Source organism: Takifugu rubripes, chromosome 18, assembly GCF_901000725.2.
Source record: "Takifugu rubripes chromosome 18, fTakRub1.2, whole genome shotgun sequence".
Taxonomy (NCBI): domain Eukaryota; kingdom Metazoa; phylum Chordata; class Actinopteri; order Tetraodontiformes; family Tetraodontidae; genus Takifugu; species Takifugu rubripes.
The window spans coordinates 137,922-154,669 of NC_042302.1; the positions used below are offsets into that span (position 1 = coordinate 137,922).

The 16,748-nt window shown below is 50.9% G+C and overlaps 3 protein-coding genes across 4 annotated transcripts; 1 reads left to right on the forward strand and 2 right to left on the reverse strand.

Moving 5' to 3' along the window:
• Positions 1-202: 202 nt before the first annotated feature.
• il17ra1a (interleukin 17 receptor A1a) lies at positions 203-5,798 on the forward strand. 2 transcript variants are annotated; one of them, XM_011613141.2, is made up of 11 exons: positions 203-511; positions 996-1,020; positions 1,110-1,253; positions 1,425-1,546; positions 1,783-1,906; positions 2,022-2,069; positions 2,595-2,749; positions 3,076-3,150; positions 3,227-3,296; positions 3,560-3,670; positions 3,747-5,798. In XM_011613141.2, exons 1-11 carry the CDS (start codon positions 419-421, stop codon positions 5,099-5,101), a joined length of 2,322 nt encoding a protein of 773 aa, XP_011611443.2. In that variant the 5' UTR covers positions 203-418; the 3' UTR covers positions 5,102-5,798. The 2 variants fall into 2 exon arrangements, with proteins under 2 accessions (XP_011611443.2, XP_029681193.1); XM_029825333.1 differs by lacking the exon at positions 996-1,020.
• tmem121b (transmembrane protein 121B) lies at positions 5,384-8,722 on the reverse strand. Its single transcript, XM_029825468.1, has 2 exons — positions 8,661-8,722; positions 5,384-8,252 (listed from the first exon to the last, which is right to left on the reverse strand). The coding sequence occupies exons 1-2, from the start codon at positions 8,720-8,722 to the stop codon at positions 7,019-7,021; spliced, it is 1,296 nt and encodes a 431-aa protein (XP_029681328.1). The 3' UTR covers positions 5,384-7,018.
• Positions 8,723-8,975: 253 nt separating this feature from the next.
• On the reverse strand, positions 8,976-16,255 carry mkrn1 (makorin, ring finger protein, 1). Its single transcript, NM_001078582.1, is given in 8 exon segments — positions 8,976-9,492; positions 10,544-10,688; positions 11,725-11,835; positions 12,041-12,255; positions 12,940-13,163; positions 13,381-13,556; positions 15,498-15,629; positions 16,132-16,255. Coding segments are annotated over 8 exon segments (1,290 nt in total). The 5' UTR covers positions 16,206-16,255; the 3' UTR covers positions 8,976-9,279.
• Positions 16,256-16,748: the final 493 nt, after the last annotated feature.

Genomic DNA, 16,748 nt, shown 5'->3' on the forward strand with positions numbered 1-16,748 from the left:
TCCTCCTACACACGTAGAAATACGATGACATGATGCCTTCAGGGTTAAGGTCGTGTGGAATTCAAAGTCAGATTACTCAATTTATACCAGCTTTCTTTACATTAATAATCTATCCCTGTAAGGTGAAAAGGTTAAAGATGTGACAGGCGTTTTCATCAATGTTATATCGAGAAAGTGTGGTTTAAAACGCACACGTATCAGAGGGCGAAAATGAACACTCGGTTTTCTCTCAGGGACCTGAAGGCGTCTGAGGTAACTTCCTGAAAACATACCGCACTGATTTGCATGAAGAGCAGGAAGTATTTGAGTGGGAGCTTCGCCTCGCTGTTGGGTTAACGTCTTCTCAGAAAGCCTCACCTTTGTTATTTTAAAGGAAAACGCGCAGATTTGTATTCTGTGGGGTCGCGTTTGTATCAAGATGAGTATCAACGCAGTGCTGCTGCTGTTAATGTGCGCTTCTGTGTCCGCCGTCGGGATCCTAACATGGCCGCCGCTCAACTGCAGCCAGCAGGTAAACGAGAAACTGCCTGTCCTCGCGCACACCTCACACACCTGATCCACATTTACGCACCTGACACGCACACACATTTTAAACTGTATTCGACATGTTGACATTGTCTTCTGACATCTTAGTAGGTCAGTTTCAGTTAACCTCCAGAAATCTGTGCGTGTGCGTGTGCACGTGCGTGTGCGTGCCTCCAAGGGATCTGACAAAATTTAAAAGCAACACTGATGAAGCAGTTGGCGCCTGAATATGTCTGTGGGCGGGGCCCGGGGGTGGGGCAGGGGCGGGGCAGAAGCGGGGCGTGTAGTCTGCGAGGCCTCCATCTGAGAAATGCGCCACCAAGATAAGAGACTTGTCTATGGCGCACCTGCGTGCGCAATGGTGTGCACACTGTGTGTGTTATTGCTGTCATCATAGCAACTGATTTAGTTCCTAATTGTTGCAGAATAAAGTAAATATCCTCATTTGCCTTTACTCTGTTGTCCTGTAGGGTTTACAGTGTATCACTTCCACAAGTGAGTCAACTTTGACCTTCATCATTGTCATAAATATGTAGGACCAAGTCTTCCAAAGTGTGTGCGTCTGTGCGTGTGTGTGTCTGTAGCTAACTGTTGGGACAGTGACCTGCGTCCTCACCAGTACACTCCCAGTGGTCCAGAGGAGCTTCATGTGACTGTGGACTTCAGGCGGGACAGGAGAAGACAACTGCAGCCTGTCTTGCACATCAGCTGGAAGTTAAAGGACGACGGTAAGGACAACTATAACACTGATACTGTTTTGATGCCTCCATTCCCCAAGTAGCCAATGGCCCGAGCTTCTTCCCCTCTGTTGTGCTGAAGATGTACAGTGTGTCTGGGTGTTGCTGTAGCTACAGGTTTGAGAACACCTTGAAAGCAGATGTTCTTCACTCCTCCCTCAGGTAGCATTCACTTCCTCAACGCCACTGAGCTTCATGTCCTAGAAGCATCCACCAACCAGAACTTGTGTGTCCGATACTCATTCAAAGACAAGCTGCCCATGAGAAGTCCAGCAAAAGAGATGGTGTGTGATTGACCTGCTGTTGCTTTAGACTAAAAAAAACTAGATCAGATGTTCCTGTCAGTGTTGTGATGATCTTCAGTCAATAGAACAGATGTTTAATAGCTTAGCTGTGCATGTTTGATAAGCACAGATGTTCTCCATCCTCTGCTGTCTGTTCTCGCCAGACCACCATGAGGTCTGGTCACGTTCTCACCACCATGAGGTCAGACCCTTCGTGACAGATGTCTCTCTTTCAGTGGTCGTTCTCAGCTGACGTAGTTGTCAACCCGGATCAGATCTACACGGTCTCTGTCTACAACATCCCCAAACCAGAGCTCAACCACAACAACTATAAGGTCGACACACTTGTCAGTGTTTCTGGTGAGTTTCTGCTGGTTGGGCTTGGTTCTTCTCAATTCTGAGTGCAAGTGCTGATGAGTCTGAGGGACCTCTGGTATCATCTTCATCACGCCCACTGTCCTCCTGATCCACGCAGGTTGTCAAGAGAAGACTATGAAACACACACAAGTCTGCATCGAACAAGGTGAGTCACTGCTCAGGAACACTGCCTGTGTGTGTTCTGTGTGTGTCAATGTCTGTTGAGTGTGTGTTTATGTGGTCAGTTAGTCAGTGTGTGTTTATGTGGTCAAGTAGAGTGTGTGTTTGTGTGGTCAGTCAGTGTGTTTATGTGGTCAATCAGAGTGTGTGTTTGTGTGGTCAGTCAGTGTGTTTATGTGGTCAATCAGAGTGTGTGTTTGTGTGGTCAGTCAGTGTGTTTATGTGGTCAATCAGAGTGTGTGTTTGTGTGGTCAGTCAGTGTTTGTGTTTATGTGGTCAGTCAGTGTTTGTGTTTATATGGTCTGTGTGTGTGTTTATGTGGTCCGTCAGTGTTTGTGTTTATGTGGTCTGTGTGTGTGTTTATGTGGTCAGTCAGTGTTTGTGTTTATGTGGTCAGTCAGTGTGTGTGTGTTTATGTGGTCAATGTGAGTCTGTTTGTGTGGTCAATTAGAGTGTGTGTTTATGTGGTCAGTCAGTCAGTGTGCGTGTGTGTTTGTGTGTGGTGCTACAGGGAGTCTCTGGCAGCCCAATATCAGCCTGGCTCAGCTCTCGGGGGCTGATGGACTACCTGTGCTGACTGTCAACTTCCAGCCTGATGCTCTCTGTGAAGAATACATGGTTATTGTTGATTGTGCCAGGACCCAACATAACGAACATGTGTTCAAGGTGAGCTCACACAACTCTGGAGAACCAGAACTTCTGGACTGGAACATGAAGCGCTTCATGGTGAAAAGGAGCAAATGTGCTTCATCTAGCTTCTCCTTTAACCTGGACTCATCTCTGCAAGGATGTTAATGTTTGTGCCTAATACACACACACACACACACACACCTAAAACCATGAGGATAAAGCCTAGAAGTTGTTCCATTCACACAACATAAGGCTCATCAGAGCAGGAATTCATCCACAGTAGGTCACAGTAGGTACTGGAGAAGCTGTGGGTGGTTTTTCGACTGACCTTCATCCTTCTTCTGACCGTCTTCTTATTTCAGACCAATAAATCCAATTTGAGTGCAACCTTCAGCCTGGATAAGTGGCCCCGGTCCTGCTGCCAGTTTAGGGTTCAGGTAAATATCTTTCTATTATGTCACATTTGAGCCGATCTTCGTTATTTACTAATGCTAGCTTTCCCTCTGACTCCAGATCAAACCATTGTTCCCACGGTGCGGTGAGGACTGTACCCGTCAAGCCACTAGGTGGGACATTTGTCCCGGTAGGTATGCACTTGCACAACATGAACTCTGTTATGAGGTCTGTGTGACTAAATAACATCTGGATGCAAGAACATCAGCCAGAACTCTTTTGAAGGTCTGATTGTGAAATGCATGTGCAGCAGGTGTTATGGTTTGAACCTTAGCCACCAACTGCTTTTGACATGAGTCAAAAGTCCAGGTCTCGAGTCTTTGCGGGTCACTCATAGTGTCTACCTGTGCTCGGAAAGGTTCAGCTTCTCTGAGAACTCTACTCTTTCTACAGTCCAGCCAACAGCTCCTCCAGCTGTTCTACTTCCTGCTGTGGTTCTCCTGCCAGTGGTCTTCACCCTGGTAGTCATGGCAGCAGTCGGATATGGCCTCTACAGGAGGGCAGGTCAGTCACAGTTGCAATGGTTCTTGGAGCTTTACTCGGTCTTATAAGGTGACAGTCCTTGCTGTGGTGTCAACAGGGAGCCGTGCTAAGGTGGCATCGAAAGAAAGAGGAGAACAGCTGTGGCAGAAACCCCTCAAGCACCCTCCTAAAGTGCTGGTCATCTACTCACAGGACCACCCCCTCTACAGAGAAATTGTGCTCAAGCTATGTGCCTTCCTCCAGGCTAAATGTGGCACCGAGGTCCTGCTGGACTTGCTGGACTCCGCCTCGGTCGGCATGGTCGGGCCCCTTCGATGGCTTGAGCTGCAGCTCCAAAAGCTCGAAGATCCCTGCGATAAGATTCTGGTGCTGTGCTCACGAGGCGTCCAGGCAAAGTGGAGGGCCGTCTGTGGCCAAGGCCGCGTGATGCTGAGACAAGATGTTCTCTCCCCGACTGATGAGATCCTCACCCCCTTTCTCAACCTTTTACTGCCAAATATGCACCAGGCGGGGATGATGGGCAAGTACCTGATCGCCTACTTCGATGAGGTCAGCACTGATGAAGACGTGCCCTCAGTGTTTGACATTGCAGTCAAATACAAGCTGATGAAGCACTTTGAGGAGCTGTATTTCCGCATCTTAGACATGGAGAAGTATCACCCTGATCAGGTGAATCACATCGAGGGCATCGGCTGTGATGAATACTTCAACTGCCCCTCTGGTGAAACCCTGAGGAATGCCATCCAGACCTTCAGAGACTTTCAGTTCGAGCACCCTGACTGGTTTGCGAACGAATGTGTGGAGGCCGAGGAGGATGTAATTATGGAGCCAGATGTTCCCATTTCCCAGCTGCAGGTCTCTCCGGTCCTCGAATGCGTTCCTCTAATCAGAGACGGCCTTCCCTTCTTCATCCGTGAGGTAGAACTGAAGGAGAGCCAGACCAGAGTCCACATCTGCAGCCCTGAACTGAACCCACCGCCTCTCCAACCGTCTGTGGCAGAACAGACACCACTCATCAGAAGAGACAGTGCCCAGCAGCAGCCGGTGAACCAGCCATTCACACATCACACCGTTCCTGGATACCACAATCCAGCAGCGGTCAGCACACACGGGATTTGCTTCAGTGAAGGCTGCTTCAGGCAGCTCCCTGTTGAAGACCAGGATTCTTCTCTGCAGCACTCAGGTGTTAAAGTCTTCCAGAGCTCCTCGGCGGACAACAGGCAGAGTGAGGTTCTCCCTCCATTGGAAGTCAGACCTTCTCAGCCTGTGAGCACGGAGGAGCTTCTGGAGCCCAGAAAGATCCAGAGCCATAGATCTGACCTCGGATACATCTCCAAGACATCATCCCAGCAGGAACCAGGGTCCAACGAGGGTTCTCTGGTGGCTCTGAGGAGGCTCCAAGAGAGGCTGCTGCTCTCAAGTCTCCAGTGTTCTGACCTGGAAGAAACCTGACTCCAAGTATGTAAGACATGTGCATGTGATGTGCCGTGCACATGTTGTTTATATGTTATTTGTATATAAAGAAAAAAAAACACTTTTCTAGTTTCAATAATAAAAATAACCAATGTTGTCTTGTCGCATGGTGGCAGGAGGTCTTCTGGAGTGTGTGTGTGTGTGTGTGTGTGTGTGTGTGTGTGTGTGTGTGTGTGTGTGTGTGCGCACTGATCAATAAAGACATTGGACATTTCCTCCCTCGCCTTTATTTCAACCACAATATTCTGTCAACACGTTTTATTGTCACATCAAGTCTTTACTGATACACAAATGAAGGAGTATGTTGGCAGGAAGAGTAAAGCTTCTCTGATATTTGCTGTCATCTTGTCACGGGCCTGACGTGAGAGTCAAAGTTCAAGGGTCACACCTTCACGCATTCCCCTGGGGCTGGAACTCTTGGTTCCAATAGAGGAGCGTTCCAGCAACAAGCTACCAATGTTATCAGATGTTTCCCCTTTTGTCTGAGTAAAAACATTTCTTTGTCTCTCCAGTTACTCCAGTTTGGCGGGCTGGAGTCAGCGTCTGTCAGCTGAAACATCTGGCTGGATTTCCTGTTGGTGTGATGCCGTTTTTACATTCCACATTAGTATGGAGCACAACATTTCAGCTAGCCACAGATATGCTAATCCCTAAGCTACCCTAACTTCACATGATGGTGGGTAACAGCACAACCATGACCAGCAGCATGATTTAGCACTTTAAATGGTTTTGGGTTCAGGTTGAACTGGGTTAGCCAACAATTACAATGTGTTTAGTAGCTATGTGATAGAACCAGACCGATGTGCACATACACCACCTAAGGTTCACCATTAGGAACAACAACGATGTCAGAACCTGCTGACCCACCAGGGTCTGAACACAATTATCACCAACAGCTTCAGATCACATCTTAGGTCATTAGATAAGCACACCACGTCCATGGGCAACACACACACACTAGGTCTCTGGAGAACAGGTGTGAAGACCTGTCTGGTGCTGGGTGTCGTGAGGAGAAACCAGACCAGCCACCTTTGAACTGGAGCTTCAGACTCATCTGACGAGACGAGAACCGGAACTAACGTGAACATTTCCCATATTTTAGAAGAAACTCCAGACAGAAGATGAAGATGACGGCCAGCAGGACTCTGTCCAACCACCACCGCTGGACACTGAGCACTTGACGAGGTCCTCACGGTGTCCTTAGCTCATGTCTAAGCCTGTCCACAGCAAGGTTCACTGGGGCACCTGGAAACTGGCCTCAGAGGGAGCAGCTCCTCACCTTCAGCACCATCACGTGTTCCTCACCATCATCACCACAGATCTGTCAGAAATGAGGTTGAGCTCAACACAAACGGGCCAAACCACTCTGGTGACTTTACAGCAGCCTCATCATCAAGCAGGCAGTGGTCCACCAGTGTGGAGCAGCTGCTCTTCATACAGCCATTAAGCGTCCTGGATTCCTTCAGCCAGCTAGACTTGAGTGTGGCCTTACTGACCGTTTGAAGGTTAGTCGGAAGTGACCGGACACTTTGATTTGTGGATGGACGTCTACTCAGGGGCCACAAAGGGCACCGAATCAGCAATAATCAGGTTCATCACAGCAAAATGCGAGATTGTAAAGTAAAACTGTCGTTTCAGTCAATTTTCAGGATAATGTTTAACCATTTCTGTCATCGGAGGGACCATCGCTGGGACCTTTTCAGTGTTTATTCCTGCCAGTGCCAAACAGATGCTTTATGTTAATGGGTAAACAATGGAAATACATTATCAGCTGTTCATCCATCCATCCACCCATTCATCATCCATACACCCACCCACCCCTCCATCCACCTATCATCATCCATCCATCCATCCATCTTTTCGGTCCAGCTGTGTGAAGCAGCCGCTGGCCGGTCTCTAGGACTGGGCCACGGCCAGGGTGTTGACGTAGCCGTGGGGACACATGTCGTTGTCGGACACGCAATGGGAGAACTGGGCCCCGCTGCTGCGGAGGCCACGCACTGCCGCGCACTGTTCCAGCAGCTCCAGCAGCTGACACGCACAGAAGAACACGTTCTTGAACAGGAACACGGACACCGGCGTGTTGTGCACGAACACCAGGAGACACCTGACCACCAGCAGGGGCGCGTTGACCAGCAAGGCCGACAGAAAGCGGAAGCACAGCCGCCGGCAGCCCAGTTCCGACACGGTCAACTCGTACAACCAGACCACCGGCACCGCCAGAGCCACCCAGTAAACGGAAATGACGGCGTACTTAAGGTAGACGGTGGGGATGCCGCTGCTCAGCATCAGCTCCACCAAGGTGAATGCGTCCAGCAGGTCCAGGCAGGTGCTCAGGAAGCAGCTCTGGGCCCGGTGTCTGCTCGGCCCGTTCGGATCCTCGATGATGGCGCTGATGAGACAGAAGAGCAGCGGCACAGACAGCAGCACCACCACCTTGAAACCAGTAAGTCCGCACGGCACCTTCAGCGTGATCAGGTCCAGTATGGACGTCTCCAGGATGAGCACCACCTTCGGCGTGCAGGAGATGACGTAGATGAGCCAGGCCAGGTAAGCGTAGGTGAACTCTCCCAGGTTGCAGCCGAACACGGAGCTCTTCTGGCGGAAGCCACAGGCGCGCTCCCGCTTACTGCGCGCGTTCTTGATGAAGAAAATGGCCCACCCGGAGACCACCACCAGATCCGTAGCGATCCAGGAGCACCAGTACAGGTCGGTGAAGATGATCAGATAGAAGTCCAGGACGCCGCCCTGGAGGATGAGCAGGAGGAAGCAGAGCACCTTGTACATCAGAGCCCGCCTGGGTGTGTGCGCCGCTGGAGGGTTCTGGACCGACTCCCCCGATGTCATAATGCGGGCGGCGCCTCCCCCCGAGGAGAGCAGCGGGTGGATGCTACAGCTGGTGGTCTGGCTGTCACCTTCCGGAAACAGAGAGACAGATGAGACTGGACCGACAGACTCTTCGGGTGGAAGCGGCTCCGTTTTTGATATCATGGTACATGTGCGGCCGCCTCCCTCCTCTGCCTCCTGCCCACAACAGGCATGCGCGGGGCGGGGGGGGGGTGAGTTGGGTGTTGGAGCGCCGCTGTCGCTCCAGCCACATGTGTGCACAGGTGCTTCACTGCTGCTGTTGCTGCTCGCAGTCAACGCAAACTCATTAAAATGTAGTGGGCGAAAAGTTCCTTCACAAATTAAAATCCGTTTATTCCTGCAGCCGCGTGAGAAGAAACTTTAATTTGAAGTTCAGGTGGATGCAGAACAAATCACACATATTTAATTTTAACGTGCAATCACAAGAGGTGCACAGCCAAGGGCAGCCAGCACACGGCAGCTGCCACAGCCGCGCAATGGGTTGTGGGAAATGAAGTCTTTGATTCACGTGACTACTGAAGATTCTTCTTCCACGAGTGGCTCATCTGGAGCAGAGGAACAGCCAGGATGATGATGGAGATGAAATAGTGAAGGGCCGGTGTGCGCGTGTGATCCAGTTATCTGCCATCTCTGATCAGATTCACCTGGCTGGCTGCAGTTTCTAACAGACCGTAAAGAAGGCAGCATTTGTGCTTCATGTCTGTGAGGGCTACTGGGATCATACAGGTGCATCATCTATCCACGTCCAGTTGCAGCCCTGCTGTCAGAGAGGACACAGGTGAGCGGCTGCATGGCTCCAGGACAGGGAAGGTGGCAGACGACCACACAGAGACACATCTTCAGCCGGTCAAACAGTAAAAACAACAAAAGCATAACTTGTCAGCTGTGAAACATGCCTGGAACACGCAGAGAACATGTGCTGAGGGTCCACGTCCTCGCTTTAGTCTTTATTATCACGAGGAACAAGTCAAATTCACACTACAAATAAAGTTGACAATGTTTATTCCCAATATTTGCAGACATTGATCCTCCGTTTAACGTAGATGACTCTGTTTTAACTCATTAGGAAACAGCAGTTACACTCAAGGATAGATGTGTAAAAAAGTTTAGCACAAGTGCACCCACAGGTTTTTTTTGTCTTTAACGTTGGTTTTTAACGGCCTAGTTAAAGGCACAACCACAAAATGGGGAAAGAAACAGCTACTGTCCACCACTTGCACAAGACAGTCCATTCTAGAGTCTAGAATATAATCTGAGGATGGGGTGGGGGGAGGCACAGGCTGGGGCGGCTATAGGTAAATCTCATAGAAATCGTCCAGCTCCTCGTGAAACAAGTCCCACTCATCCTCTGAATCTGTCACCTCTTCATCATTTCCTGCAGCGAGCAGCATGAGGAGCATCTCGCTCAGCTCAAATGTCACCATCTCCTCATCGTCATTGTCCAGGGAACCGGTGCTTTCCCGCTCGTCAATGATGTCCCACAGTTGTGTCCTCCTGGAGTTCTAATGAATTCAAGCACAATCAGACAGAGAAGACTGAGTGGGGAAAGCTGCTAAAACAAACACACCTAATTCACCTCACACATCTGGAGATCAGTGCTCCTCAACCCTCTTCAGACTTTAGTCAACATGCTTATCAAACCACAACCAACCCAGAGCTCCTCGCGTCTCCTGGACGCTCGTTGTCCTGCTGGTCTTGAAGCTCCACCTTCCCAGTGCTACACTGTGGTTGTTAACAGCACCAACAGATTCACAGCCAGCTCAGGATCTTCAGGTCTGTCAGATTGAACCCTCTGAAGCCTGACGTGATGTCCCTAGGACCGTCATCCTGTCTTGGCGGACCTCGGCTCTGACTCACAGCTCGCCTCGGGAGACCTGAAAACGTGCGCCAGATCCCTCGTCACCTTGAAGTGCAGCAGCCTGTCTTCACACAGGTCGGGCAGCTGGAGCAGACGTCCCGCCCAGATTCTCCTTCACCTTGCAACCAGTGAGAGTAAGGAGGAGCTTGTCCTGGTGGGGGGATGGTCATAACAGCAAACTCACAGTGGGCCGCTTGCACCCACAAATGAGGTCCGTCTCTGGACGGAGGAACCCTGACGGCTTAGCTGAAAGAAAATATCTGCCATGATTTGACCACTGGAGCTGCTGCTGACTGAACTAAAGTCTGAGGAACACTTTTGATTTCTGATGACTTTATCAGTACAGTGGTGGACCAGTGAGGAGTGCTGGCAGACCATAAACACTGCCACTGCTGATGACATCGCCTGTCAACCACAGTTATAGTGCTGAAACCAGCTGAGAATACCAGCTACCTTTGGAGGAACGACTCAGTCCTAGCTGTCCAAATGTCCTCCCTCGCGTGTCTTCTTGATGGCATTATTTCTGTTTACAGCGTGCTGAAAGCTAAAGCCAACAAGGTCTTGTCTAACAGCAGGGGGAGCAGCTGAACGTGGAATCCTCAACCAGTGTAGGACTAGCAGGGAAGTCCACGGACTCAGAAACTCTCCTGTCCCGTGAGGGTCAGAAGCACTTGTATGTAAAATGATAATGTTACCCGGTTCCTGCTGCTGGATCCAGTCTGTCTTCGCTGTGGCTGAGCCTCCTCCAGACGACCATCAGGAAAGGCGTGTTTGTAGAAGCAATTGGCACCGAAAGGGCAAATTCCACGACCCTCGTCAAAGTATCGACAGGGTTTCCTCCTAAAGAGAGCACACGTGGAAACAAGACAAAGCAAAGAACGTCAGAACTGCAGCACAGAGATAGAGCTGCGTGGTCTGTGGCGCTGCTGAGACATTCTTCCCAAGGTTCTTCCTGCCTGGTCAGTATTTATGATGTGGACTACTCTGAGGGCTGCCTGCCAGCTCAAAGAGGACTCTTGTAGAGCCGAATGCTCCAAAGGCCACCAGCCAGTAGACTGAACCCGGTTGAGGTGCTTGGCTATGAGGGCCAACCAGAAGTCGGCTGTAAGGGGCTCTGGTCTGGTGCCCCAGGAAGGAAAAGGGATCTCCATGCTGTCAAGGTGGGGATGGGGGGGGGGGGGTACTGTGGAGAAGCAGAGGATGAAGCTCTGAGATGCACCCCAAGACTGTAGGGAGTCCAGGTGTCTCATTAGGTTCAGGTCCCTCCTGTTGGCCCACAGAGCTGGATCTGCTCCCTCCCGGTCTTGTTGGAGCCCATCAACCCCTCGTCTGCTGCGTTCCTCACATGAGCATCATCTGGTAACACCGTCTGTTCGGACATAGAGATCCAGACTCTTCTCATCCCTTGTTCCCCGATGGTGGACCGACCTCCAGAGCTGTGTCACAGCAGTAGCGACCCTCTCTACCCTCTTGAAGACACAGCTCTTCTGAGAGCTTCTGAATGAACTGCTTAATCTAACCTCCAGTTGTTGACAGAGCCCAATTGCAGCTGCAAGCCCCTGAAATAGGTTCCACCTGAGAGGAGAGGATAGGGAGCTCTATGAGCCCCTGAGGAGGAGCCAAGACCTGCACTGTCATCCACCTGGAACACCAGGCCCAGATGTAGAGGTACCCCTGTTAGCCTACCCAGATGGGATGGGTATCATCATTCTTAACTTCCTAATGATTGTTATGGTGATGGTGACGAGTGAATGAATCATTAATGAGGGTCTACAGGTGCTGCTGCCTGCCTCATCCCTGACGCCCCCGCCCCTCTCCTCCTCTACACTACTCTCACGTGTGTGGGGTAAAGCCTGCACTGCTGCGGTGTAATTACCCCATTCCATCCTTGTATTTCTGGATGAGCTTCTGTTTGTCTTCTTTATCTTCCACCCAATATTCACTTGGGATGACAAAGTTGGAGGTGATTCGACACTCTGGACAAGACCTGCAAAGAAAAGTCAGCATGAAAACTTGCTAAATGCCCACGTCCAAGCTCAACAACAGGTCAGCCGACATCCGTAACCCTCCCAGGGGGACTGTTCTCGGCGAGGACATTGCAATCTCTACTCTGTCTCAGGCCTTGTTGGTACCTGCTGGGAAGGCAGAGCACGCTCACACTCTCTCACACACTAGTGCCGAACTTGACTGACTTGATAATCTTGCTTTCGAACTGCTTGGCACTCCTCCACTTGCGGATGCACTTCAGACAGTAGCAGTGGCTGCAGTTGGAGAGGATTCCGAAGCGTCGCTCGCTGGGATTGGCCTTCTCAAACACCACCTCCATGCACACGCCGCACATCATGTCTTTGCTGCGTTGGATGGCAAACGAGATCTCCATGTCCTTTTCATGGGCCTCGATGCAGGCCTGAAAGATGCGACAGTGACAAATGCATCAGTTGACAAGCCTGTAACCATAGCAACAGTTCCATCTGCTAAGCTTTCTCCAGGAAGGTTACTCTGTTGCAGCCCTATGCTAGAATCCAAAAAAATTCCCTGAATCTGGGCTTCATCACAGTCAAAAAGTCTTCGGTCTTCTTGGGTACGATGTCACGAGCCTTCACATCTGGATCTTGAGATGTTCTTCCATTTGATGCTCCTGCGGTCTGCCCGAGTGCAGGTCCATTAACCTGCTAACGTGGAACACCCATAAGTAACAGCCTTCTCCACGGCCCTACAGATGATAGCCAGCTGTTTGTGTCAGGTGCCCTTCAGGGGCTGGACAGGGGCTCAGAGATCCACTGGATCGCCAGATGGATGCCATCCTGGCCTTCATTACTAATGCCAGGAATCCTGGACTCATACTGGACCAGGACTGCCCTGTTTCCAGGTGCTGCTGGCTAGTCCAAGCTTGCAGTAATCATCCAGCAGCTGTCCAAACAGCCCCCTACCCTACCAACCTTCAACCACTTCTGAGGCGGGGCTTCCTCCAGGGCCATGCCCCCTCTCAGCTAAGTGGTGCGTCCCAGATTTTCAGGGTGAAGAACCAGAGGCAGATAGCCATTTTCACCTTTTAACGCAACCACATCCACAGGCTCCCTGCCATGGTTACCTTGGTGTGCTCGGAGCGCTGGCTGCTATCGGTGGGGTGGAGCACCTGCAGGCCACACATGTCACACACATCCCCGTGCAGGTACGCACAGTTGACGCCGTAGCGGCACTCTCCTACAGCAGCATATGGGCAGAGCTGCTTTCGAAGCTCTTCCTTATCAGTGGTGGCATCACCGTTGAGCTCTTCAATGAGAGGGATGGAGATCTCCACATCCACCGACTCAGCTGCACAACACACACATGACATTCACGAGATGTCCGGACGTAAACAGGAAATAGCAGAAGCCCCACAGAGACAGACAGCCACAAATGTGACCACGGTTTACTAATGAGCCTCCCAAAATCATGAAGGCTGCTTCATCAGCTCCACCAAACAAGTCAGCCGGTGAAATACGGACCCTTATTAGCAACCCGGTGGGAGAGAGACGGGGCTGCCACTCACCCCGGCCACAGTAAGGCTGTCCTGGAACAAACTCGGCAGCATTGGCCCAGTCCTGAGTCTTCAGGCGAGGGCCTGACTCACTGCATTCTGGATCAATCGGCGGTGGGGTGGAGCTTAATAGCAACATCTGGGGGTTCGAGACCTCCTCGCTCTTTGTTGGTTTACAATGTTCAAACCTGAGGAAGCAGAGAAGAAGAAATAGTCAGGGCTAGAATTTCAGTATATAAGATGATGTTGCCATGACAAAACGCGAAATGAAAAGCTCTTTCTATGATCCCCAGAGAGGAGAGGAGGAGCAGAGGAGAGGAGTAAGAGTGCAGGAGAGGGGTAAGAGTGGACGAAAGGAATAGAGAAGAGGAGTAAGAGTTTAGAAGAGGAATGGAGGACAGTGGAGGAGAAGAAGAGTGGAGGAGGAGAGGAGTAAGAGTGGAGGAGAGGAATGGATGAGAAGAGGAGTGGAGGAGAGGAGTAAGAGTGGAGGAGAGGGGTAAGAGTGGAGGAGAGGAATGGAGGAGAGTGGAGGAGAAGAGGAGTGGAGGAGGAGAGGAGTAAGAGTGGAGGAGAGGCGTAAGAGTGGAGGAGAGGAATGGAGGAGAGTGGAGGAGAAGAGGAGTGGAGGAGGAGAGGAGTAAGAGTGGAGGAGAGGAATGGAGGAGAGTGGAGGAGAAGAGGAGTGGAGTGGAGGAGGAGAGGAGTAAGAGTGGAGGAGAGGAATGGAGGAGAGGAGTGGAGGAGGAGAGGAGTGGAGGAGGAGAGGAGTAAGAGTGGAGGAGAGGGGTAAGAGTGGAGGAGAGGGGTAAGCGTTGAGGAGAGGAATGGAGGAGAGTGGAGGAGAAGAGGAGTGGAGGAGGAGAGGAGTAAGAGTGGAGGAGAGGAGTAACAGTGGAGGAGAGGAATGGAGGAGAGTGGAGGAGAAGAGGAGTGGAGGAGGAGAGGAGTAAGAGTGGAGGAGAGGAGTAAGAGTGGAGGAGAGTGGAGGAGGAGAGGAGTAAGAGTGGAGGAGAGGAGAGGAATGGAGGAGGAGAGGAGTAAGAGTGGAGGAGAGGGGTAAGCGTTGAGGAGAGGAATGGAGGAGAGTGGAGGAGAAGAGGAGTGGAGGAGGAGAGGAGTAAGAGTGGAGGAGAGGAATGGAGAAGAGGAGTGGAGGAGGAGAGGAGTAAGAGTGGAGGAGAGGGGTAAGAGTGGAGGAGAGGAATGGAGGAGAGTGGAGGAGAAGAGGAGTGGAAGAGGAGAGGAGTAAGAGTGGAGGAGAGGCGTAAGAGTGGAGGAAAGGAATGGAGGAGAGTGGAGGAGAAGAGGAGTAAGAGTGGAGGAGAGGAATGGAGGAGAGTGGAGGAGGAGAGGAGTAAGAGTGGAGGAGAGGGGTAAGAGTTGAGGAGAGGAGAGGAGTGGAGGAGAAACCACAGGGGTCTGTCTGGCTCAGGGGTCTGCAGGAGAGAGGGGCCCCAGGCCCAGAGAGCCAGACTGAGCTCAAGTCCATCACAATAGCCAGAGCAGAGGCTATTGAGGCAGAACAAACGCAGCACACAAGGCCTTTCAGCAGGAACTCCTCATAAAGGCTGCAAATCTGTCTTGGTGAGACAGATGACCAGGACACCCACAGCACCGTCAAAAGGACGGACGGGCGGACGGACACACACAACTGTGGAGCTCAGACTATTGAACCAAGCTCTCCAACAGACCAGAGACTTATAGGAAAATGTCTAAGAAACTGGATGGCTGCTGAGCTTCTGCACACAGCAGCAGACCATCCTGTACAGGCTGGCTCTGGGTCTGAGCCAGGAGCTGAGCCAGGAGCTGAACCAAGAGCTGAACCAGGAGCTGAGCCATAAAAGACCTGTCTCATAAAAGACAGACCTGTGGACACACCTTTAAAAGAGGATCTCTCTCTCTCTGAGAGAGATCCCTCTACAGCATCTGTCCCCCACAAAAGCATCTGTCCCACCGGTACAGCATCTGTCCCCCTGCTTCAGCACTTGACCCCCTACTGTCATCTCTCAGAGAAGGAACTAGTCCTTACTTACTTCCTAGAATTCTTTAGCCCTTCAACGCTGGGGCCATGATGCATAAACACAGTGAGCTACTCTAGGGACATGTCCACCTTTATGCATCTTTACCTGCATCGCTCCCCAAACACACAGTTTCCCTTCTGGAAGAACTTGCACATCATGGCTGCGGGTTTGCTGCTGGTCAGATCATGCGAATAGCGACAGTTGTCCCCTTCTTTGCACAGACCGTGCATGAAATACCTGAAATTACACACAACAACACGCCTGAAATACAAGAAAAGCAAAAACGACAAAGCATCTCGGCCGTGAAACTACGCCTAGGAAACCGGAATTGAAGGTTTAATGCCGGGGAGGCTTTTATTTAACTTTCATTGGAAAGAGAAGGTTCTAGCCGACGTGTTGGGGCTTGACAAGGTCCACCATTATAACTGAGCCAGTCATTGAACTGGGCTTCATGACGCGCTTCTGCCATCCTTGCTGGGGGGCTCCGGCAGCACCAACGCAGGTCCCTCACGGACACATACCGGGCGACCCTGAAGCTGAGGAGCCTTCGAGCCAGGCAGCAGCCGTCCACAACATCACAGCGACTCGGCTAATATTAGCCAAGTTAGCCGACAGCTGAGTGGAGCCCGACAAAAGGCTGATGTCAGCTGCTGCTCAGGCTCGCTGTCACCTAGGCTCTGTCCCCACACAACAGACATGGCGACGATCCGCAAGACAACTGTCGTTACTTTTTCATCACCTGCAAGTTACGTGTTTGGTCCACCCCCCGGTCACTGGTAAAGTCACCGTAGATGCGACTGCTGCCTCCGCCATTGCTGTTTATGTTGAGGCGCTCGAGCTCCCGTCGGATGTTCGGACTAGTTCCGTTTCAGTTCGGCTTCTTCCGTAGCTGTTCGGATCAGATCGGTAGATTCCGGAATTAGCTTCCACAGATCCCATGTCGGAGGAAGAAAGACGCTCAGATGATGCAAAAGATTATTTCGTTTATTTTCTTGTCTTTGAGTTTCATCTCAGGTGTTCCTGGTGGAATTCTGGACCCCCGGTGATTTAAAAACATGAAGAACACTTTGAGGTTCTTGTGTTACTTCTCCTATGATGGCAATCACATAATACTGCGTCGGTCAGTTGCTTCATCACTGGCTTGACGACACTCAGCCCAAAATAACACCAGCTATAGGTTAATTCAGTAGAATATGTCGACACATGACCAGGAAATACAGTTATATGTCTGTAACCCTATATATGGAGGACAAGACCCTGACCCTGTGATTTCAAAAAGATGTTAAGCATGGTGATTAGTTGAACCCAAAAAGAACAAAATACAATTAGCAAATGAGTAAATGGAGTCATTTCAGG